Below are 24,513 nucleotides of genomic sequence, written 5' to 3' on the forward strand. Positions count from 1 at the left end.
GTGGTCTGGCGGGAGCCACGCTACCTCTCTTCTCGGCGACTTCACTCTCGTCGGCGATGTGGGCCACCGCAAGTCGCCTGACTTCAGCAAACGTCGCTGGATGAGCCCTGATCAAGGCCTCGCAGAATGGCCCTGGCTGCACGCCTTTCTTGAAGGCATAGACCAGCATCTCTTCATCCTTGGCCGGCGATCTGACCATCTGTGCTCCGAAGCGATTGAGGTAGTCTCTGAGGGACTCCCCATGGTACTGCCTTATATCAAACAGATCATAGGACACCCTCGGCGGTGCCTTATTCACAATGTACTGCTCGACAAAGATTTTTGAGAATTGTTGAAAATTGGTTATGTGGCCATTAGGCAGGCTCACAAACCACTCCATCGCCGTTCCCTGGAGCGTACTCACGAACATCTTGCAGTAGACGGCGTCTGACCCTCCCGACAGCATCATCTGCGTGTGGAACGTGGTCAGATGAGCCTCTGGATCCTCCACGCCGGTAAAAACAGCTTTAACCGGAACCACACTCGTGGGAATAGGCGTGTCGGTAATCGCCTGGATAAAAGGCATTGGGAACACACGAGGTGGTGTCGACGGTGCCACCTCTTCAGCAGAAGAACGTCCCTGCTGCTCCTGAAGAGCTCGACGTAGCTCCTCAGTTACCTTGCTGAGCTCCTCGTTCCTGGCGCGAGAGGCGACCAGGTCCTCATGTATCCTCGCCTGCTCGACGCGCGAGGCTTCCACAGTGGCCTGCAACGAGCGCATCATCTCTGCCATCTGCGCCATGGTCATGGCGGCGTCGCCTTCAGCTGCGACAGGCGCCACGGGACTGGAACGATTGCTTCTCATTTTTCTCATCAACTTCAGCGAACCACAGAAATACAGCAAACAACACTTCAACCACGATCGAAACAGCGATCAACCGGAGAAAACTCAAGAAACTGCGCAAGAACCCAAGAACACCGCAAACCTTCGAAGAAAATCGCAGCTTCACCAAAAACCACCGTTTCCCCGCGAATCAACCAAGCAAACGAAAGAACTCGAATCCACCGATCGAAAAGCCAAACGAACGGTTCAAAATGCAAACTTCATCGAACGAAACTCAAAGAAACCACGAACGACGGTTGCACCAGCACACAACCACGCCGAAAATCTCGAAAACTTCCACGAACTCGAATCCACCGATCGAAAAGCCAAACGAACGGTTCAAAATGCAAACTTCACCGAACGAAACTCAAAGAAACCACGAACGACGGTTGCACCAGCACACAACCACGCCGAAAATCTCGAAAACTTCCACGAACTCACGCTGTGGATGGGAGCAAGCTTTACACGGCCCCACGGTGGGCGCCTGATGATCCTGCCTGTTGACCGGAGCGCGGGAGAATGCCTCGTCAAAGGATCGTGCGCACCGCTTCTCACCTCCGTTCCTCCTCTGGATCTATCTCAAGAACCTGCAAAGAAACGATACGGCGCCGCTGCGGCCGATCGCACTCCGACGCTCAAGTCAGTGACGGTATCACCAAATACTAAGAACGAGAACCGTGCAAATCCTCTCTCACTCGCAAGCGTAAAGTGTATGAACTGAACGTGCATACCTCAAAAAAGTCTGTTAAGAACTCTTATATACCTGGTGGTTTTCTCTCTCCTGGCAGTTATAGACTTGGACACGTGGCTCGCATCCGTCTGTACACGTGCCATCATCTGGAGGCTCACTGACTTGGCGCTGCTTCTACTCTTATTTTGGCTAAGTTACTTATGCATGGTACTGCCCAGTGCATAGCTAACTTAGGAGTGCGATCTCTACTGAAACTGGCGAGTTAGGGCCTTCATACACCTTCCCTGTGGTCTCGCCGGCCGCCTTCATAACCTGCTTCTCCTTCACCTTCGGCGATGTGCTTGTTCTGGCGATCTCCGACTGCTTGGTCGCCTGAGTCTGCATCTGGCGACTCCATCTGCAACCTGGCGATCGCCTATTCTGGTAAACTGGAAGTCGGAACACGCCAACTTAACAATCGGCGATCACACGTGCCTCCCGACTTCTTTCCTATCTGCCAACCTGGCGCCTTGTCAACACGCCTACACTGTAGCAGGATGCCACGTCATCACACCCGTCCACCAGGGCGGTACACTTTCATTATCCAATTAATATATCTTAAAATATAATATTGAAATAATAAAATAAATACTTAAATAGTAAAATAAATACTTTAGATAATAATGATTAAAATAAATAGTATAATATATAGAAAATATTTTAAAAAAATTATTTTTATTACTATTTATCATTATCAATATCTTATAATCTTACGCAATAAAAGGATAAACATATAAGAAAGTTTTACCTAGTATAAAAAATTAGTAAAATCCCAGTGAAAGAGAGAAAATATGTATACGATAATTTTATTTTTTTATATAGAAATGATTAAAAAGAAAGTTTAATAAATAGTTAAAAGATAAAATATTATATAAGTCATAAATTAAGAACTAGCGCCTTTTCTAAATATTACTTCAACCAGTGTTTTAAAAGACTAATGAAATTTTTTTGATTACTTATAAATAAAGTCAAACAATTTTTTTTTTTCGATTACTTAAAAACTAACTTAAATGACATAGGAAACATATTCAAAGTTTCATCTATTATATGTAATAGACGTATTATTTAAGTGTTATTTGACTTTTTCAAAGGTTATTTTTTAAAAGTTTAATTTTACTTATTTCATATTAAATTTTAAATATCTAAATATGATAGCGAGAGAAAATAAAATGTTAAACAAATTATGAACTATAAAATTTAAAATAGTTGTCACTAAATAAATGAGATCAATCTAGGTTGAATTTTATAAGAGTCAATACAATTTATTTACTAGATTTTAAAATTATATGATGCATGCGTTGTTTAATTCATGTATTTTTATATTGTATTTAATAATTTTATAAATACATACATAAATAAAACTATCAGTATTTAAATAGTTCAATCTATAAAACTTAATAATAGATTGTTACCCTTTTTCTATTAAATTGACTTTTATACATGCCTTAAACTTATTTTATAAAAAAAGGCCTTACTTGAGATAGACTGGGTATAAGCTCATGAAACAGTACATGACACATTTGTATCTCTAATCTCAAAGAATAGCTTAGAATATTTTTCAGAGATATTTGAATTTACACTAAATAAAACATGAAAAATGATATATATATATATATATTATTTAAAATATTCTATTATTTTTTAAATTAAACTTTATTATTTTAAGAAATTTATTATTGAAATGCACTATTTTATAAAAAAAATAGAAATACTTTTATAAATTATTATTGAAAATTCAAAAAAATTATACATTTAAATTTTTATTTATAATTTATAATATAATTATATTAAAAATATTTACTTATTATGAAATTTAATACATAAAATAAATGTATGGTATGTGGTAGAAGCTTACATATAAATTGGAGGGTATTTGCCTTTATTGAAACCAAGATGTACTCCTTCAAATCAATAACATTCTGGATTCTTATAGTCTATTTGGGAAGCATACCTATGTTCATTTAAAATAAAGAAATTGTTAAAAAAATATATATTGAAAAGTTGTGATAACAAAATTTGTCTTGCATACATTAGTGTGATGAGAGGATACAGGACCATGATAAGTTAGGGCCACAACCACCATTATTTTTTCACAAGAGGAACCCTACAAACCATTACTTATTGAGGTGACATGAAAAGTAATGGTGCAAAGATCATCTGAAAGATATGAATTACAGTCATAGAAAGAGAAGGAAGTTGTAAGATTCAACTAAAAAATATTTAATTTAGACTTTTCTGAAGGAAAGATTTTATTTAAATTTAGCCAATACATGATAGAAAAAGAAGGTTTACTTATTCAATGTATAGATTTTGGATTAAATGTAATATTGTTTCTTGTATAAACAATTATATTTTAACTCTTTATTAATAAGATAGATGATGCATAATGTTATTTCTGAAATATATAATTTCGATTTCAAATCTTATTTATGTCTCTGTCAAATATTAATTAAGTATTTTTTTAATAAACAACAAAAATTTTAAGAAATGTTATTAAGAGTTCTTATTCATATTTTTTTCTTCAATCACAAATTTTAAGAAAGAAATCTAAATAAATAAATAGATTATTAAATAATAATTGTATATATTAATTATAGTAAAAAGTAAACAATTACATATAATTAAGATTTTTGAGATAAACAATGAAAATGGTATAACGAAGAGTTATTCAAATAAAGTAAACCGAAACTAAGAACCAGAAAAAGAATAAACTATTTTTTAAGCTATCTTATTACTCGATTGAATATAAAAAAGTTAAAGAATGAGATTAAAAAGCATAAAAAAATAAAAATATTAAAAATAAATATTAATATGTTTCATAGAAACGATCTAATATAATAAAATTGATGTTTTTGTTATATGAAATACAATACTGGAAAAAAAAAATATATAATGAAGTTTGTGATAGAATAAGAAAATACCTTGTAAATATTTATCTTGATTAGATGTGTTATAAAACTTAAAATAGTATTTGTGTAGTATATCTGGTTGAAAGTGAAAATACTCCATGTTTATTCAATTGAAGCAATGAAACTTTTATGAAAAACTGTTGATAATTAATTCTAGTACATGGCTACGAAGTAGGACACGTACACCTAAGCACACCTAAAAAATAGCTAACTGCTAAACTAGTTCTACCCTGAGAAATAGGGTTTATTTAATTTAAAACAGAAAGATAAACTAACAATTCCTCCCTTAAGCTATAACTTACTGTAGTAATGTCAACTACTCCAAGCATTTGTCGAAGTTTCTCAAATTGTTCAAGTTTCACAGTATCCACCACCTGTTCTTGAGTATTGCAGTATTTCAACTGATCATTTACTAGATCTCTGAGAAAGTGAAATCTCACTGCAATGTGCTTACTACGTCCATGAAAGACAAGATTTTTGGACAGCTGAATAGTGGAGTTGTTATCACATAGAATTGTGATTGCTTCCTTTCTTTCAATCCCAAAATGTTCTAAAATTATATGAAGCCAAATGCATTGATAGGAACATGCCGCTGCAGCTATATACTCTACCTCTGTAGTTGATAGACTAACCACTGATTGCTTTTTTGAAGCCCATGATACAGCCCCTGAACCTATTATGAATACTGCTCCAAAGGTGCTTTGTCTGTCATCCAAGTCCCCAGTATAGTTGCTGTCACTATAGGCTGTGATTTCGGTCTTTCCTCCCTTTAGATATAGAATACCATATTCAATGGTACCTTGTACATACCTCATAATACGTTTTGTAGCAGCCCAATGTGATGCCTTTGTTGTAGCCATGTATCTGCTGATTAGGCTCACTCCAAACATTAGGTCTGGTCGGGTGACTGTTAGGTACATGAGACTATCAACAACTTGTTTAAATTTGGTGGCATCAACTGATGTTCCTTCATCATCTTTAGATAGTGCAGTGCCTGACACAATTGGATTGTGAACAAAGTTGCATTCTGTCATGTTGAACCGAGCTAACATCTCACGAGCATAACTTCTTTGGCAGATGAAAATTCCCACATCACTTTGTACCACTTCAATTCCCAATAAGTACCTCATTCTTCTCAAATCTGTCATGTCAAATTCTAATTGCATTGACTTCTTGAAGTCCTCACACATTTGACTACTATTTCTAGTGAAAATTATGTCATCAACATATAGACTAACAATTAGAATATTACCATGAATTCTTTTAATGAACATACTGTGTTCACTAGGGCATCGATCAAAGTGTTCTTTGGCAAAATATGCTTCAATCTTGCTATACCAGGCTCGTGAAGCTTGTTTAAGCCCATAACGAGCTTTCTTGAGCCGATACACTTGATTTTCTCTGCCTTTTTTTTGATAAATCCTTCAGGTTGCTGGACAAACACTTCTTCTTGAAGTTCACCATGTAAGAAAGCACTCTTTACGTCAAGCTAAGACTTCCCATGTGCCTTGAGCTGCCAAGGCTAGTAAGACTCGTATCGTATCAAGTCGAGCAACTGGAGCAAAAACCTCTGTATAGTCGATTCTGAACCTTTGAGCATAACCTTTGGCCACCAATCTAGCTTTATATTTCTCGAATAACCACTTTCATTTAGTTTGGTCTTAAATATCCATTTCACGCCGATAGGCGTAGTTTCTTTCAAGATCCACGAGTTCCCATGTGTGATTTCTTTCTATTGCATTGATTTCAACGTACATTGCATCTCTCCATTTTGGAATTTGTGTGGGCTTCTTCAAATGAGGGAGGATCTTCAGATTCACACATCATCATGGCTAGTAAACTCTCTTCCTCTTCTGCTATCGAGAGGTTAGTTTCATAATCAGTCATCCATGCAGGTGGTTACCTGTGTCTTGTTGCCCTCCCTTCAGCTGAAGGAGGATGAGATTCTGAGTCTGAATTAGGATTGATCAGTGCCTCTGAACTGGTGTCATGATTGATTGGAACATGTGGGGTAGAGTCTAGTGATGTATCTTCTAGAACTGTCGGTTCACCTTCTCGAGTACCATCCATGCACTCCTTTATATTGTCATGCCAAATCCAACTTTTGTCCTCCTTAAACACTACATCCCTGCTTATGATGACTTTATTGTTAGTAGGATTATATAATTTGTAAGCTTTTGATTCTTCACTTACTCCCAGAAGTATACACGGTTGACTTTTATCATCTAATTTGCTCCTTTTCTGATCTGGAATATGAACATGACCAATGCAACCGAATATTCGAAAGTAGCCCACATGTGGTTTGACTCCACTCCAAAGTTCTTCTAGAGTTTGGTGATCTATTGCAGATTATGGGCTTCGATTCTGGACGTGAACACACCACCGGAAAGCATCAAACCAGTACAATTTTGGAACACATTTCTCATGTAAGACTGCTCGGACTGCATTCAGGATAATGTGTTTCTTTCTTTCTGCAACTCTGTTTTGTTGTTGAGTATAAGCTCTGGTCTTTTGTCTTGAAATCCCTTGATGATTGCAGTAATTTGCAAACTCCTTAGAGGTAAATTCACCACCTCTTTCAATTCTTAGACATATAATGGAAGCGCTGACTTCTTTTTCAACACGAGCTTTGAAACTTTTGAATGCACTAAATGTTTCAGATTTTGCATGCAGAAAGTAAACCCATGTCTTACGAGAGTAATAATTAATAAAACTCAAAATGTACCTTTTGTTGCTGTGAGATGAGGGGGAAATGGGACCACACACATCAGCATGAATTAGTTGGAGTTTCTTCAAGGCTCTCCATGAACTTTGTCTCGGTATAGTGTCCCTATGTTGTTTTCCAATGATACACGAGGTACATATTTCTTTGGGAGACTTTAGAGGAGGTAGACCGATTACCAAATGCTTGTTGGCAAGTGTGCAAAGTCCTTGAAAGTTCAGATGAGCAAACCTTTTATGCCAAAGCTGTGCTTTTTGTTCTGCACCGTCACTCACAAGAAGGCACTGATAATTCATTGAAGATGTTAGGTAAAACATCCTATTTCCTTTCATGCTGGTATGAAGAAGTAATCCACAGTCCAGATGGAAAATTTTGCAAGTATCATTTTGAATCAACATCGCCAATCCTTTCTCTTGGAGTTGCCCTAAAATTAAAAGATTGGTTTCTGGCACGTAATATACATCTGTGATGATATGTGAGATGCCGTTGATAAAAACTGGAATGACCTTTACTGCTACTGCCATAGTGGTGTCATTACCAAGTTTGACAGTCTTGCACAAACCCTGTTCGTGTATCTTGGTAAACCATTGTTTATTTCCAGTCATATGATTACTACAACCAGAATCAAGAAACCAATTTTCTTGCTGCGCAGATAGATTTGTTTCTTTATATGCTACTAATAGTAATTCATCCTCTACCTCTGATGAGTCCTCACACATTGCATAATGCGCTTGTTTTTCCACTGGTTCCCGCCGGTTGACCAGGGACGTCTTTGTGCGTGGCTTATCCTCGCGAGCTAGGGCACCTCTGTTCTGCACCGTCTGTGAGTACATGAAAAGAAGTGGACAAAGGGGCGCCCTCGCGGCCGTTTGCACTCAGACGATCATGTCAGCTAGCGAGAAACATCAAAGGGACATACCTCCGTATCGGAACACCGTGAACGGATGTTCTGAAGGTGGTCAAATAACTGAGTAACTAATACTTTTTTCCCTAATTGCCTGTGCGTACAGTGGGTGCGCGAGTAAAACAACTAGGGTTTTCTGTGAACTAAAACTTGGATCAAAACTCGGATCCCCGTCTCAAACGTCTAAAGCCCCTTTTAAATGTCTAAAGCATTTAAAGCGTCTTAAAGCGCATTCAAAGCGTATAAAAATGTTCAAAGCATTTAAAACGTTTAAAGCATTTAAAGCATTTAAAGTGCTTTAAAGCGTTCGAAACGTAAACAAAATTAATGCGTACCTTAACGAACTTTTAAGAAAACATTGATGTTTCAGTGCTTACTGCCACGTATTCTTCTGACTTGATCGCTACTCTTCGTGGAGGGCCTTACAACGTCGTAACCCAACTTAGGGATAATCCATCGTGCAAGTCCTCCTGCTCGGAGTGCATCTGGCGCAAGGGGTGACTTTCTGGGTGCCAACTCATGCGCCCCAACCTCTAGTCACTCGCCCTGGGAGTGTATCTACCTTTCTCTCGTACCATGCACGTGGTTCTCCCCTGGGCATGACCCTCTCATGGGTCGTATTTGTCCCAGGGGTCTCCCAATAGTGGTGTGGGTACTTCACAAGTCAGGTTACCCCCTATTGGTACTAGAACTATGGCCTTGAAGCCACCTTTCTCTTCTCTTGATTATTGTCTTGAGGTACTGAGGCCTCTCGCGGTGTCGCCCCCTCCACGGTCTTTCCTACCCATGGGTATCGGGGGGTGACACCGTCGATGCCTTAACCTGGCGACGCCTACACCTGGCAGCGCCTCGTCCCGGCGACGCCTCACCTTGGCGACGCCTCATCTTGGCGACGCCTTAAGCGGTCAACCTATTGACTTTCTTCCCTTGGACGCCCTTGAGGGGTCCCACCATATGTTGACTTTGACTTTGACTTTCCTTTTCTTCATTCTTCAGCTTCTTCATCAATCTATGGCACGCTTAAAAACAACCACCAATCCTCCTCCCCTCGGGATCAACTACAAGGTTCAGTACCCCTGGGCCCCTGATGAACTCTTAGCTGAGTTCACGACCTTAACCACTGTCAGAGATGTGGAGGACCATCTGAGTGACCCACGGTTATACAATTTCAATGCTTTCTGCAGTGTCCACGACTCCCATGTCTCCGTTCGTCACGGCACCCCCGGGGAGCCGGTTTGCGTGGACGATAGGTCCAACAGTGGGAAACCCTTTTTCTTTCTTTACCAGACAGTGTTCAAACGCGTCGGTCTGCGCCTTCCCTTTACAACCTCCGAGAGGGAGCTGCTCACCGAAATCAACATAGCCCCTGCCCAGCTACACCCAAACAGCTGGGCATTCATTAGGGCCTTTGAAATTCTGAACGGGTATCTGGGTCTTCTACCCTCAGTGGACGTCTTCCTTCATTTTTTTTGAAGTGAAGAAACAAGGGAAAAGCCTCTGGTGAGCTTTTCTGGAATCGCTGGCAGGATACTCCTCACCCTTTTCCAGAACTCGTACAAGGGGTGGAAGGGCAAATTGTTCAGGGTGTGTTGCACCAAACACGACCCCACAGCCTTGGACGACTTCCCCTTATATTGGGTGCAAGAACCGAGGCTGATTAAGCCCAATTCTTTAGACGAACTACCCTCTGCTGATAGAGAGGTATGTGTGGCTTTAGCCAGCCTGAGAGTCGTCTTCAACACCGTGAAACTCATAGCTTGTGAGTTCAATGCGAGTGCCCTTTCTGGGTACTTTGGTAAGAAAATCTACACCCCTACTTATCTTTCTTATATTTGCCTCTGGATGTGCTTTCTCTGATTGTTGTGTGCGCTGTTCATCTGCCCCAAACTTCTGTATGTGCTATATGTGTGCTTTCTTGTTTAACTGGTGTTAGCTCTAACCCTTGTTCTCTTGTTTGTCTGGTGCAACATCAGTAATGGACTCCTCGAGGCGAGTTGCACTGGCCAAGACCTTGAGAGCTCGCCCCAAGGCAACATCTGCAAAGGCTGGCGCCTCCAGCACCCCCATTACTGAGTCCAACCTACCCCCATCACCAACACCACACACCGCCCAAACACCCAATTCTCCCCATTCTCTTCAAACTCCCAACTCACCCCCACCAATTGTTGCAGTCCCACTGGATGTGGCCGCCAACCTCACCCCAACCCCCCTTGACAAGGGCAAGGGTGTCCTTGTGGTCCCCTCCGATGACGAAGGCTCAGGTGAGGGGCAAGTCTTCAAGAGGAGGAGGACCAACAGAGTCATTACTTCACGATCTGCATCCCCCCAGCGTGAAGAATCTCTAAGGGAAAACCCTCCCAGCGCCACATCTCCCCCACCACAAGCAGGCCAAGAGGAAGGGGCAGAGTCCACACCCCTACAAACACAAACTGCTGCACAAGCTCCCCCCAGAGGTCTTGACGATCCCCCCTTGCAATCATGCAACTGATGAGGGGGTTCAACGAGAGGTCGCCGGGGAGCTCTTCTGGCGAAGCTAAGAAGGAAGGTATGCCCTACTACATGGGGCCCTTCCTGGCTATTGCACTCGATTGGCGCGCACAAGCAAAAACCAAGGCCATCGAGATGCAAACCCTTCAGGTTCTCAAGCGAGAGGTGGCCACCCTGAAGGAAGAAAAGATGAAGCTGGAGGATGCTTACCAAGCCTCCCTGGCAGAGACCCGGAAGGTGGAGGAAACGGCCACCCTGAGGCTGCGCGAGGCTGACCAGAAGCACGCCGACCTTCTGGGCTCCATGGCCCCTCTGCAGGCGGAGGTGACTGATCTGAGGGAGGTGGCTGAAACCTCCAAGGCCCTTGGGGTGAAGCTGAACGAAGTTGAGGGGGAGCTAGCTGCAAAGACTGAAGCTCTCAGCCTTCTCCAAGATGAACATGACAAATCCCAAGCTGGAGTGAGCAAGCTTCAGGTGGAGAAGGAATTCTTGGAAAAGCAGCTAGTAACCAAGGACTCCAAGATCGAGGAGTTGGAGAAAGCCAACCGAGACCTCCTCGACGACATGGCCGACACCTTTGATGAGGGGTTCAAAGAGGCTCTGGCCCAAGCCACATGTGAGAACTTAGGGATCAATACTTCCAACTGTGACCCTGGCAACCACATCGTCGACGGGAAGGTGGTGCCCCTTGACCTTGGAGAATGAGCTGCCCTCAATAGACTTCTATCTTGCTTGTAAATTTGTATTTATAACATTTTGAACTTTATCTGTAATTCTGACTCTTGACTCTGCTTAAATGTTATTCGAGCTTTATCTTTACATACCTGTGTACTTTCAGCTTCTCTTGTTCTTCCATCCGCCTATACTTTCTTTACTATATCGAATGTGTTACCCTTTATACATCTCTTCATCGCTGTTGATTTTAACTCTTTAGGTAGCACGCGACCTTCTTTCTTACCCTTCCCTTCTGAGTCGCGATGCATACCCTTCTCCTGATCTTTCATTTAGAACTTCATTCGGCCTTCGTATCTGCGAGGAATCTTCCTCATGAAGACGTCGCCTACCTCGTCATTGCCCAAAGGCAAAGGAAGATTCAACTTCGCGTATTTTTCTTGTCTTTGATAACTCGTGTTTTTATGCTTCTTCTTCTTGCTCTTCGAATTTCTCTTGCCTTCTGAACTTAGAAAAGTTTTCATCTTGATCTTTACTTACCTGTCTTGAGTCCCTAGGCACTTACTACGAAAGGTGTTGCTAGCTTTATCATCGCTTAAGATGAAAAAAAAGGGGTCTCATCTTCTTTTCTGGTCTCTACATCGCTCAAAGGCGAGGGAGAACTTGATCTCTTCTATGGCCTCAACGTCGCTCGAAGGCGAGGAAGACTTATCTATTCTTCTGTGGCCTCAACGTCGCTCGAGGGCGAGGAAGACTTATCTGTTCTGTACTGTGTGTCCACGCTCGAGGAGAGACCTGCTGAACGCAAGGTCGTATCGTCCTCAGCGTGTCTAAACACTTGGGACAAAGTCATGCTTTGATGCCCACGCCCGTGGAGAGTCCTATTACAGCAACACCGTATCGTCCACAGGGTGTCTAAACACCAAGGCAACTTAGCCCTTATCTCTGCGCGCTTGGTGCCCACACCTGGGGGAGGCCCACCCAGGGGTAGTGCCGTTCCGTCCTAGAGTGTCTGAAAACACCAAGGCGATCAGTGTCCTTGTTGCCCACGCCCAGGGAGAGGCGTGCTGTAAGCATCGTCGTATCGTCGCTGGTGTGTCTAAACACCAAGATGACCAGGGGTTTTGGTGATTGCGCCCAAGGAGAAGGTTTCCCGAAGGATGGCGTTTCTCCTCAGCTGCATGTATCTGCACCAAGTGACCTGGTTCTCCACTGCTCCGAAACTTCTTACTGCCTGATGCCCACACTCGAAGGAAACGCCCCCCGCCACTTCCTTGCGAGGCGTCTAAACACCAGACACCGGGGCTAGCTATTCATACCTAAGGAGGGGGCGTCCCGAAAGAATCCCTTAACCCCTGCTCAGGGACTAGACTCCCGGATTTTAACTTATACTGAACGTATCTTTTGTCTTTATCTCTGGGTATGAGCATGCGCTCCTGCTACTTGCTTTGAATTTGACTCCCTTATCTCGGCGATGCCTCATCTTGGCGACGCCTTAACCTGGCGACGCCTGCGCCTGGCGACGCCTGCGCCTGGCGACGCCTTCGCCTGGCGACGCCTACACCTGGTGACGCCCACGCTTGGCGACGCCTTGAGTCTCTGTTTTGTTTCTTAATCTTTGCTCTTACATCGTGTGGGAGGGAAAAACTGAGAAAAAGTTTTTTGAATTTCTTTTTTACTTGGGTGACCTCATTAAAAAACCCCCGAGATGGAAAAAGAGTGTCCCCTTTACAACTGTGTGCTTCATAACTTTCAACTGAAATAAAATTTTAAATTGGCCGCATTCCAGCTGTGTGGAATGGGACCCCCTTCTAGAGTCTCTAGATTGTATGAACCGTTTCCCTTGGCTTCGGTTACTCTGAAGGGTCCGGTCCACTTGGGAGACAACTTGTTCTCCAACTCGTAAGGATGAGCCTTCCTCATGACCAAATCACCAACTTGGAACTGTCCCAGCTTCACCTTAGAGCTGTACCGATGCTCTACTCTTCTCTTCACGGCTTCCGCCTTTATTCTTGCTTCCTCCCTGGCCTCGTCTAACATGTCTAGATTCACCTTTCTTTCTTCGTTGGATTCTTCTGCCACAAAGCTTAGGAAACGTGGAGAACTCTCGTGGATCTCTACCGGGATCATGGCATCTGACCCGTATACTAGGCTGAAAGGCGTCTCCATGGTGGAGGATTGAGGTGTGGTGTGGTAAGCCCACACTATTCTTGGTACTTCTTCTGCCCACGCCCCTTTAACCTTCTCAAGCCTTCGCTTCAATCCCCTCAGCAAAACTCTATTTGCTGACTCTACCTATCCATTCGTCTAAGGGTGTTTGACTGATGCGAACACCTGCTTGATTCCCACTTCTGCACACAGCTTCCCCAACTGTTGGCTCGCAAACTGAGTGCCATTATCTGAGATGAGACGCCTTGGCACCCCAAAACGACACACAATGTTCTTCCAAACAAAGTGTTGTACCTTGTGCGTAGTGATCTGTGCCACTGGTTATGCCTCTATCCATTTCGTGAAGTACTCGATGGCGACTATCAAATACTTCATCTGCCTTATCGCCAGAGGGAAAGGCCCCAGAATATCGATTCCCCATGTGTGGAAAGGCCATGGACTGTAAATCGATCTCAGCTCCTCCGAAGGTGCCTTATGCCAGTCTGCATGCATCTGGCACTGCTTGCATCGCTGGGCATATCTTACACAATCCTCCCTCACCGAAGGCCAATAAAACCCGGTGCGAATCACCTTGGAAGCTCATGATCTTCCCCCCACGTGGCTTCCGCAAATCCCCTCGTGAAACTCTGACATGATCCTCGCACACTCGTCGCCACTCACACATGTCAGAATTGGGTGCGTGAACCCATGCCTAAATAGTACTCCATCAACGAGAGTGTACCTTGCAGAGTTCTTCTTTATCTTCTTTCCTTCTCTGGGCTCTGCTGGGAGAATTCCGTCGGCAATGTATCGCCTATAAGGCGTCATCCACGTGTCGCCTTCCTCCAAGGCACATACATGCACGCACTTCTCTCTTTCGGGCGAGGCCGCATAGGTGTTGATGCGGGGTGCCCTCGCCGTATCTTGAATCATAGAGCGATGGCTCATTGGCTTTCCTCTTGCTGCGCTAATGTGAAGGACATCCACCCTATTGTCTGCCACAAACTTTCGTGGCGTTTTGAGCATCTCTTGGATGACTGTCCTCTGACTTCCCCCCTTGCCTGAGCTGGCCAGCTTGGCGAGCAGGTCAGCTCTGGCATTTTGCTCTCTAGAGACATGCACCTGCTCAAACGCAGCGAAGGCTCCCTTCAAAACTTCGACGTACCTCAAGTACGCAGCCATCTGTGGATCCTTTGCCAAGTACTCTCTTGTTACTTGCCCTGTGACCAATTGTGAGTCACTCTTCGCCAATAGGCTTTGCGCGCCCATCTCCTTGGCCAAGAGCATTCCAGCGATCAACGCCTCGTACTGAGCTTGGTTATTGCTTACTTTGAAGGCGAAGCGTAAGGCTTGCTCGATCAACACTCTGTTAGGCCCCTCTAAGATTATTCCAGCGCCACTCCCCTGCTGGTTGGAGGACCCATCCACTAAGAGCATCCACTGTGATCCTAACTCCACCTCTTGAGAGTCTCCTCCTGGTGAGAGCTCTGCCACGAAATCTGCATAGACTTGCCCTTTGATGGACCCTTTAGTTTCATACTGGATGTCAAACTCTGACAGCTCCACTGCCCAGCGAACCATCCTTCCAGCTACATTTGGCTTCTGAAGTAGTTTATGGATGGGGAGGTTCGTCATCACCACCACTGTGAAACTGTGAAAGTAGTGGCGGAGCCTCCTGGCTGAGAACACTACTGCCAGCGTTGCCTTCTCCAATGATTGGTATCATGATTCTGGTCCTTGCAAAGCCTTGCTCACAAAGTAGATGAGCCTCTGCACTTGGTCCTGCTCCTGGACCAGCACAGAACTGATAGCCCACTCAGTCACGGCGAAGTATAAACGTAGGGGGACGCTTGCCCGTGGCTTGCAAAGCACAAGTGGCGTCGCCAAGTACTCCTTCAACTTGAGGAATGCTGCTTCACATTCACCTGTCCATGCAAAAAGGCTATTCCTCTTGAGGCACTGGAAGTAGGGGTGACCCTTCTGACCTCCAGTAGACACGAACCTTGATAGGGCCGCCATCCTCCCAGTCAATTGCTGTACTTCTTTAACTGAGATTGGGCTCCTCATGGTGATGATAGCAGCACACTTGTCAGGGTTCGCCTCTATCCCCCTCTCAGTGAGCATAAATCCCAAGAACTTCCCCGCCTCGATGCCAAAAGCGCATTTCTCCGGGTTTAGCTTGAGGCGGTATCTGGCTATTGTGGCAAACAACTCTTCCAGATCCGCTGCGTGCTGCCCTTTCTCATGCGAAGTCACTACCATGTCATCTACGTAGGCCTGCACGTTCCTTCCCAACCTGGGTGCAAGGACTTTGTCCATTAGCCTCTGCTAGGTGGCGCCTGCATTCTTCAGCCCAAATGGCATCACCTTATAACAGTAACTGCATGTCTCTGTCATGAACGCCGTTTTACACTCATCTCTTGGGTGCATCTTGATCTGATTGTAACCTGAGAATGCGTCCAAGAAACTCAGCATTTTGTAGCCCGAGGCGCTGTCCACCAATGCGTCGATGTTGGGCAGCGGGTACGAATCCTTGGGGCACGCCTTGTTCAAATCTGTGAAGTCGACGCACATCCTCCACTTCCCATTCGCCTTCTTCACTAGAACTACGTTGGCCAACCACTCAGGGTATTGTATCTCCCTGATGTGCCCGGCGCTTAGCAACTTCTGCGTCTCTTCCTTCACGACGAGGCATCGCTCTTCGTTGAACTTCCTCCTTCTCTGCCGTACAGGGCGAACCTTGGCGTCCATGGTAAGGTGGTGGCACAAAAAATCCGGGTCGATGCCTGGCATGTCTGAGGTGGTCCATGCGAACACATCTAAGTGGCGTGAGATCACGACTGCCACTTCATCTTGTTCTTCTAGGCTCAACAAATGTCCCAGCTTGAACATCTTACCTCCTATCTGCCTTTCCACAACATTGTCTACTGGTTGGGGTCGCCTATCCCGCACGCTCTCTGCACGAGACTCATTTCTGCGATCTTCTTCTATAGGGGTCGCCCCATCGGGTGATTCGGGCGTCGCCTCCTCTGACGCTTCTTCCATGGGCGCATCCTCCTTGGGCGTCGTCTCCGCGTGTGAGGCCTCAACAGGCGTCGACTCCGCAGGCGTCACCTCTTCCAAGGGCTCTACCTCAATTGGCATATCCGAAACGGGCGTCTGCTCAAGTACCATGAACACGCATCTCTTTGTATTCAAGCTATTCTCATAGCATTTTCGGGCCTCCTCTTGATCAGATTTGATCATAATCACCTTGCCACTTAGATCTGGCAACTTCATCTTCATGTGGCGAGTGGAGGACACTGCCTTTAGCCTATTCAGCGCCGGTCTGCCCAACAAGATGTTGTAGGCCGAATTGGCGTTTACAACCAAGTACCGAATTGTCTCGGTACGTGACGCCGTTCCATCTGTAAACGTCGTCCTCAGCTCTAGGTAGTCTCGTATCTCAACTTGATTCTCCCCGAACCCATACAAACACCCGGTGTAGGGCCTCAGCAGGTCAAGGGACAATTGTAACTTATTGAACGTCGACCAAAACATGACCTCTACAGAACTGCCCTGGTCGACGAGAACCTTATGCACCTTCCTCCCAGCTGTGACAACTGAAATGACCACAGGGTCATTGTCATATGGGACAACATATGGGACAACATCTCGTAGGTCAGCCCTGGTGAACACAAGGTCTGACTCCCACTGGTCATCCGAATCCCCCTAAGCGACTGAATTCACTGACTTCACATACCTCTTACGCTCAAAGGCAGTGGGCCCTCCTCCAGAAAAGCCACCAGAAATGGTGTGCACTTCTCCATGGATCGGAATTTCATGCGCCTGATCCCCCTCTAGCACCACTAGGGCTGTGGTCGTAGCAGACCCAGCAAGATAATCTTTCAGGAAATCATTCTTCACAAGCTCATCTAACTGATAGCCCAACGCCAAACAGTTGTTGATATGGTGCCCGAACGCCTCGTGGAACTCGCACCACGACTCTTTGTGAGGTCCCAACACCTTGTCAGACTTCACCGGTGGCCTCAGCAGGTCAGCTATGTTGGGCACAACAATGAGGTCTTTTAGCTCCACCACAAAATTGTGCCTTAGCGGTCTATTTCCTTCCCTCGCTGGCCTGTTTCCTTCTGCTCGACCCCTGGGCTGGGGCCTCCTCCCCTTGTAGGGGCGTCTCCTTTCCTGGCTCTTCCTTCCTGTCGTGGCCTCATTGACCCTGGCGGGTTGCGCACGCGTCTGCATTCTTGGGCGCGCAGGCGCAACACTTGTTCGTTTCTCGTACACTTCACCCTCAGAGGCGATGTGTTCCGCCGCGCGATGCCTGATCTCATCGAAAGTTTTTGGGCGGTTGCGGATGATTGATTCGCAGAAAGGCCCAGGGTACACCCTCTTTCTGAATGCGTATACGATCATGGGCTCTTCTGTGGTCCCAACCTTCACCACTTGCGCCCCGAAACGATTTATGTACTTCTTCAAGGTCTCGCCTTGATATTGCTTCACGTCGAACAGGTCATATGAAACTGGTGGTGGAGCCCTGTTGGCTAGATACTGCTCTCTGAAAAACTGCGAAAGTTGCGCAAAAGACGTGATATGACCCTCTGGAAGGCTGATGAACCAGTCCATGGCCACCCCAGTCAAGGTGCTCATGAAGAGTTTCCACCTTACGGCATCGGAGCCGCCTACCAGCATCATCTGCGTGTGGAACGCAGTGAGATGCGCCTCAGGGTCCTCCATCCCTGTGAACGTCACCTTGGGCCCAGTGAATGTGTTGGGGATCACCGTCTCCAGGATCGGCTGCGAGAACGGCGTAGAAAACTCCCTTGGTGGAGTGAAAGGTTTAGGTTTATCTATGTTGCGTTGTCCTGTGTGGTCGCGCCACCCGTGGCACAACTCCTCATTTATGCGACACAGCTCATCATTTCTCGTCTAAGACGCTGCGAGATCCGCCTGCATGCGCTCTTGCTCAGCCTTCGACGCTGCCATTGCCCTTGCAATCCTTGCATCATGCCCATGACCTGCTGCATGGTCATCTATTCACTCTCAGCGTGCGTCGTACCTTGCCTCGTGGATCTCATCATCTGTGGTTTCTGGAACTTCTTCTAGCTGTCGTGCAACTCCAAGGGATAAAAAAAATCGAACGAACACGATCAAACTGTGGATCAACCAAAAGCAATCGGTGAAAACTGCACCAATTTCTCAATGAACTTGGTAAAATCTCGAGTGAACTGGGTTGGAAACTGCAATTGGAACTGAATTCTTGCGGTGGGACTGAAGTTTTAGATCGACCCCACGGTGGGCGCCAAATGTTCCCGCCGGTTGACTAGGGACGTCTTTGTGCGTGGCTTATCCTCGTGAGCTAGGGCACCTCCGTTCTGCACCGTCTGTGAGTACCTGAAAAGAAGTGGACAAAGGGGCGCCCTCGCGGCCGTTTGCACTCCGACGATCAAGTCAGCTAGCGAGAAACATCAAAGGGACACACCTACGTATCGGAACACCGTGAACGGATGTTCTAAAGGTGGTCAAATAACTGAGTAACTAATACTTTTTTCCCTAATTGCCTGTGCGTACAGTGGGTGCGCGAGCAAAACAACTAGGGTTTTCTGAGAACTGAAACTTGGATCAAAACTCGGATCCCCGTCTCAAACGTCTAAAGCCCCTTTTAAACATCTAAAGCATTTAAAGCGTCTTAAAGCGCTTTCAAAGCGTATAAAAACGTTCAACGTGTTTAAAACGTTTAAAGCATTTAAAGTTGATCTTGCCGGTTGACCTAGCGCAAGAGCGTTGCCTCGTCACGATCTTCGTCACCAACTTGACACCACGTGCCCTTCAAGTCCACACCACAGATAGTCGCTCTGAGAACCTGAAAACACAAGATGGCGCCTCTGCGGCTGGTGGCGCTCCGACGCTCAAGTCAGGAACAAGAACACCCAAAAACTGAGAGAAAACTATACTCTGTAAAACCGTACTAAAGTGCACTCAACCCAAAACAATGAGCCGTAATGAAAACATACCTCTGCAAATTCTGTTAAGTTTACCTTTATAGCTAGGTTTTCTCTCTCTCCAGGCAGTTACGCTTTGGACGCGTGGCTCGCATCCAACCCTGCACGTGTCATCATCTGGGCTGGGGTAACAGGTAGCACCCAACCCTACACGTGTCATCATCTGGCGGGGGTAACTTGAGCGTCACTTCTATGTAGCATCCAACCCTACACATGTCATCATATGGGTTGGAGCAACAGGTAGCATCCAACCCTACACGTGTCGTCATCTGGGTTGGGGTAACTTGAGCGCCATTCCTACGTAGCATGCAGTTGTGCAACCAAGTCTCCTACTCAAGGTGTAACCTAGCATGCAACACGCTCTGGAACGCCACCTAACAAGGCGAGTATCAGATGCAACAAAGTACACCATCTCTGTGATACTACTTGTCGCAGGTGCCACCTTCCTCTTCGCCACGCCATGCACGTTCTAACTGAGAGGAACTCGCCATCGACGAACGTCCACTCTGGGAATCCTGTCGTCGAGGAGCAAGCTGTTTACTCCAACTCATTTAACCTTCGCGCCTCATGCTGACGTAACGATGATCTTTACTGAACTCACATGCTTGAACTTCCTCGCCCGAACCCCCAATCAGCTACAACTGAGTTTACTGGTAAGTCCGGCGATGTGCTTCTTGCGGCGATGCCAGACCACCTGATCTTCCATTATCTAATACGTCGATGACACACAAACCCGGCGACAACCGACTATGTACACTGCAGAACGCCACTTCCACGAGCGGCGACTATGCTTACTTCTGAACCATTCGTCTTTCTCTTGTCCACGTGTTCTGCTGAGCACGCCCCACATAGTCACGTGCTGGACACGTCATCAGACCCGATGACCTGGTCGGTACACAAGCCCCCAGTCTTGTGCTGCGACTTGTTTAGCGAAAAGACTAAAGGGTTGAATTTCCAGCGACCTACGTGGCCTTACGGGTTGGCGCTCATACTGTTCACTGATTTGACACTTCACCAACCCCTTTGATCATATGACACGTGGACTTATCAACGACTATTATTCATTGCCGTTTGCGCTTCTCGCAACGTTCCAAATTCTTAAAAACTTCGCGCCACTTCACTGTTTCATTATCTTCTTCCTCACTCCAAACTCTCGAAACGCTTCAGCGAACGCTTCTTCTCCTTCAATCACCATCTTCCTGAACGCTCTTCTGATCATCAAAAGGTAACTTTTTTATCACTCCCGCTGATATTTGTTGCATTTTAATCGGTTTGCATCATCCATTAACTGTCTGGAGCATACGTTGTGGGCTGTTTTCGTTCTTTGCTTCGCTCTCTCCTGCGTTTAGGGTTTCTAGCCTTTTCTCCGCGAGCCCCCCTCGTCCTCTCTGTCTTCTCCTTTTTCTGTTGGGTCCCTCTGTTTTCAAGCTCTCATCTCTTCCTTTTTCATTTTCTTTGCAGCTCTTCTGATGGCTCGCTCCAAAGTCACTCCAAACCCTCCTCCATCTCCTCAAAACCCTCCGACGAAAACTCGAACGGCCAACCCCTCCTCCTCTCGCAATCCACCAAGGGATCCTAATATCCCTTCGAGCCAGGCCGTGAGACCTGCACCTTCACGACCTACCCAACTGCAACCAAACCCACCTCACACCAGCACAGTTGTGCGACCACTCCCAGACTATAAACAACTGTATCCCTGGGCCTTCTCAGCTTTGCTGGGTGAGACCTCCTCCATTAACACCGACCTCGACATCCTCCGCCTCAAGAAAGGTGATCAAGCTCACCTTTCTTTCAGCAAAGAACATGACGACAAAGTGGTTGTTCGACCTTGTCCTCCCGGAGAACCCATTTGCATTGACAGCTAAGGGAGTAATGGCAAGCCTTTTTGCTTTATCTATGCCACGATGTTCAAGAAAGTCAAACTCCGCTTCCCCTTCACTCGCTTCGAGAGGGAGATTTTGACTGAGCTTAACATAGCCCCCGCCCAGCTTCATCCCAACAGCTGGGCGTTCGTTAGGGCATACCAAATCCTTTGTGCACACTTGGGACATCCAACTTCGGTGGACGTGTTCCTTTACCTGTTTGAGGCCAAGAACCCAGGCGATCGTCTATGGGTCAGCCTCAATGGGGTTGCTGGGAGGTCCATCCTCTCCATCTTTCAGCAAACCTATAAAGACTGGAAGGGGAAGTTTGTGCGCGTCTGCTGTAATAACCAAGACCCCACTCTTCTCGACGGATTTCCCTTGTATTGGATGGACAAGGGAAAGAAAGAGACTAGCTTCAGGAGGGCTAGAGGGCCGGAAAAGATGGGGGAGCTCGACAAAGACCTGTGCAATTTCTGGAAAGGAGTTGCCTCCTCTAACGTAACGTTGGCCACCTCCTCCATCATCGCCTATGAATTTCACGAAGGCCAACTGGACGTTCATATAGGTTTGTCCTTCCCTCCTCCCTGAGTTCCCTTTCCTTGAATTCGCGTCACCTTGCTTTTTACATTGATGTCGTCGTTCTGATTCGCGCGTAGTCTTAACTAGCTAGTCCATGCATTAACTCATATTGCTTATTTCCTTGTGCATCATCAACTGCTTGAATTTGGACTGGTTTGTGATCGTTGGCTTCTTTGTGCAGATATGATGTTGGGACGGCTGAGCTGCGCTTCATAGCCAAGCTTCACAACCTGGTGGCGGGCTCCCAAACCGTGCCAAACTCTGTTGCAGAAATCGCCGCCGCCCAATGCAAACTTCTGCCAGCTGGCTCATCCACCGCTGCTGCTCTTCCAGCCCCCGAGCGGAAGAAATTACCACTCAAAAAGGCTAAGAGGAAAGCCCTCAGGGTTGTATCGGACGAAGAAGCAGATGAAAGTACCGAGGACGGGCTGATCTGCAAGTGAAAGAGGGGAGTTGCAACTGAACCACCAGCGGCTGAGGGCGCCCTTCCTGACTACGTCGAGAACCCCCCTAGCGCCTCCACGCCATTCGAGTCTGCTGGGGATGTTCTTGCTTCAAACGCCTCGGCCGCTGAAGTTGCACCTGAACAGCTTGCTGATATACAAGCTTCCTCTCAAGATGCAACAAAACTCCCCTCCTCACCACCACGCCTCGAGGCTCCCCTCGCCATCCAACCTTGCGAGGGTGGTGGTGAGAACCAACCTTCACCTCCTCCCTCAACTCCAGCTCTTCCAGCTGCTCTCCAGGAAGCCTTGAAGTCCTTCACAGTGCGCCTGAACGCCATGGTCGATGAATGTCTTCCTCAAATCGTCAGTGAAGGGCTAAAAGACTCCTTGGACAAGTTCGCGCTTGATAATCGAATCCGTCAGGAGGAGGCGACCACCGCGAGAGCCGAAGCCAAGAAAGTCAAGTGCGACATGATGATGCAAGGGCTCGAGTTCTCCCGGGTAGAAAACGCTCTCAACGAAGAGATCCGAAGTTTGCGCAAGGACAAGACTGAACTGCGCCGAAAACTGCACGACAAACTTCAGGACGCCGTCAAGCTAGAGAGCAAGCTCGTCCCTATGAGGGAGAAAATTGCAGAGCTGGAGGAGGCCCGAAAAACTGACGCCGAAAAGATGGCCAAACTCGAGAAGAGGTCAATCGAGAGGGAAACCCTTCTGGGGAAAGTTGAACAAGATCGGGACAAAGCCTCCAAAGAACTGAGCGAAACTGCTGCCGAGCTTGCCCAAGTTCGCAAAGAGAACAGCGGGGTCAGGAAGAAGGTCGACGAGCTTGAGCTTGAAATTGCCCAGGTTCGTGAAGAGAACAGTGGGTTCAAGACAAAGATCGACGAGCTTCAGCTTGAAGCTGCCCAAGTTCTTACCTTCGGCTTTGGAGCAGTTCGCCAAATTTCCCGACCTTGACCTCTCTGAGTTTTCGGTGTACAACGAGGTGGTGGATGGGAAGATCATGCCTCCAACTTAATTGCCGCTCCCATCTGCCACTTCAACTTTACCGCCTCTGAAACTCTTGTATTTTAACTTTGATTTATGTAATAACTTTCATTTTGCTCAAACTGTTTGATATACATGTGTATATTGTTCTCGCCGTTTGACCAGGATCGTCTTTGTGCGTGGCTTATCCTCGCGAGCTAGGGCACCTTCGTTCTGCACCGCTTGTGTGTACCTGAAAAGAAGTGAACAAAAGGGGCGCCCTCGCGGCCGTTTGCACTCCGACGATCAAGTTAGCTGGCGAGAAACATCAAAGTGACACGCTTCCGTATCGGAGCACCACGAATGAATGCTCTGAAGGTGGTCTAATAACTGTGTAACTAATGCTTTCCTTCCCTAATTGCCTGTGCGTACAGTGGGTGCGCGAGCAAGCAACTAGGGTGTGTGTGTGTCAACTAAGTCTCAATCCTCTCTCTTTCTCCTGTCTCCAACGTCTAAAGCTCCCTTTAAACGTCTCTAGCATTCAAAGCGTCTTAAAGCGCATTTAAGGTATAAAACGTTCAGCGCCTTTAAGACGTTCAAAACACTTAAAGCGTTTAAAGTGCTTTAAAGCGTTCGAAACGTAAACTTAATTACTTCGAATTAATCTTAATTACCTCATACCTGGCAAACTATCTAGAAAACATTGATGTTTCTATTCTTCCCGCCACGTGTCCTCCTGACTTGACCGTTATTCCTCGTGGAGGGCCTCACAGCACTGTAACCCAACTTAGGGATATTTCATCGTGTGATTCTTCATTCCTTGGAGTGCATCTGGCGCAAGGGGTGACTTTTTGGGTGCCAACTCATGCGCCCCAACCTCTAGTCACTCGCCTTGGGAGGGGATCTACCTTCCTCTCGCACCCTGCACCTGGTTACCCCTGGGCATGACCCTCTCATGAGTCGTATCTATCCCAAGGGTCTCCCTGAGGTGGCATGGATACTTCATGAGTCAGGTTACTCCCTACTGATGCTAGTACTATGGCCTTGAAGCCACCTTTCTCTTCTCTTTATCATTGTTCTGAGCCATTGGGGCCTGAGGCCTTCCCGAGGTGTCACTCCCTCCATGGTCTTTCCTACCCAGGGGTATCAGGGAGTAACACTGTCGATGCCTGGCTTGGCGATGCCTTGGCTTGGCGACGCCCTCTCTTGGCGACGCCTTGG

At 46.3% G+C, this 24,513-nt stretch overlaps 4 protein-coding genes across 4 annotated transcripts; 2 read left to right on the forward strand and 2 right to left on the reverse strand.

Annotated features, from left to right (window-relative positions):
- Window positions 1–3,710: 3,710 nt before the first annotated feature.
- LOC137825099 (uncharacterized mitochondrial protein AtMg00810-like) lies at window positions 3,711–6,571 on the reverse strand. The gene is made up of 3 exons (XM_068630774.1): window positions 6,405–6,571; window positions 4,804–5,734; window positions 3,711–3,749 (listed from the first exon to the last, which is right to left on the reverse strand). The coding sequence occupies exons 1-3, from the start codon at window positions 6,569–6,571 to the stop codon at window positions 3,711–3,713; spliced, it is 1,137 nt and encodes a 378-aa protein (XP_068486875.1).
- A 4,115-nt stretch (window positions 6,572–10,686) lies between these two features.
- Window positions 10,687–11,319, forward strand: LOC137825100 (uncharacterized). The gene has a single exon (XM_068630775.1). It carries the CDS (start codon window positions 10,687–10,689, stop codon window positions 11,317–11,319), a length of 633 nt encoding a protein of 210 aa, XP_068486876.1.
- Window positions 11,320–14,034: 2,715 nt separating this feature from the next.
- Window positions 14,035–15,069, reverse strand: LOC137825102 (uncharacterized). Its single transcript, XM_068630776.1, has one exon. It carries the CDS (start codon window positions 15,067–15,069, stop codon window positions 14,035–14,037), a length of 1,035 nt encoding a protein of 344 aa, XP_068486877.1.
- Window positions 15,070–21,557: 6,488 nt separating this feature from the next.
- LOC137825103 (uncharacterized) lies at window positions 21,558–23,283 on the forward strand. The gene is made up of 3 exons (XM_068630778.1): window positions 21,558–21,796; window positions 22,059–22,291; window positions 22,349–23,283. Exons 1-3 carry the CDS (start codon window positions 21,558–21,560, stop codon window positions 23,281–23,283), a joined length of 1,407 nt encoding a protein of 468 aa, XP_068486879.1.
- Window positions 23,284–24,513: the final 1,230 nt, after the last annotated feature.

The sequence above is a fragment of the Phaseolus vulgaris genome, chromosome 8 (genome assembly GCF_000499845.2).
Source record: "Phaseolus vulgaris cultivar G19833 chromosome 8, P. vulgaris v2.0, whole genome shotgun sequence".
NCBI lineage: Eukaryota > Viridiplantae > Streptophyta > Magnoliopsida > Fabales > Fabaceae > Phaseolus > Phaseolus vulgaris.

Excerpts from the sequence above, each read along its gene's own strand:
- LOC137825099 (XM_068630774.1), bottom strand. The coding sequence starts at position 6,571 with ATGGATGGTACTCGAGAAGGTGAACCGACAGTTCTAGAAGATACATCA. Across the intron at positions 5,735-6,404 it reads GGGAGGGCAACAAGACACAG|TCTATATGTTGATGACATAA; the intron begins GTAACCACCTGC and ends TCTAATTGTTAG. Across the intron at positions 3,750-4,803 it reads GAGTAGTTGACATTACTACA|ATGATCTTTGCACCATTACT; the intron begins GTAAGTTATAGC and ends CATATCTTTCAG.
- LOC137825103 (XM_068630778.1), top strand. The coding sequence starts at position 21,558 with ATGGGGTTGCTGGGAGGTCCATCCTCTCCATCTTTCAGCAAACCTATA. Across the intron at positions 21,797-22,058 it reads AAGGAGTTGCCTCCTCTAAC|ATATGATGTTGGGACGGCTG; the intron begins GTAACGTTGGCC and ends TTCTTTGTGCAG. Across the intron at positions 22,292-22,348 it reads GGACGAAGAAGCAGATGAAA|CGGCTGAGGGCGCCCTTCCT; the intron begins GTACCGAGGACG and ends CTGAACCACCAG.
- LOC137825102 (XM_068630776.1), bottom strand. The coding sequence starts at position 15,069 with ATGACGAACCTCCCCATCCATAAACTACTTCAGAAGCCAAATGTAGCT.
- LOC137825100 (XM_068630775.1), top strand. The coding sequence starts at position 10,687 with ATGGGGCCCTTCCTGGCTATTGCACTCGATTGGCGCGCACAAGCAAAA.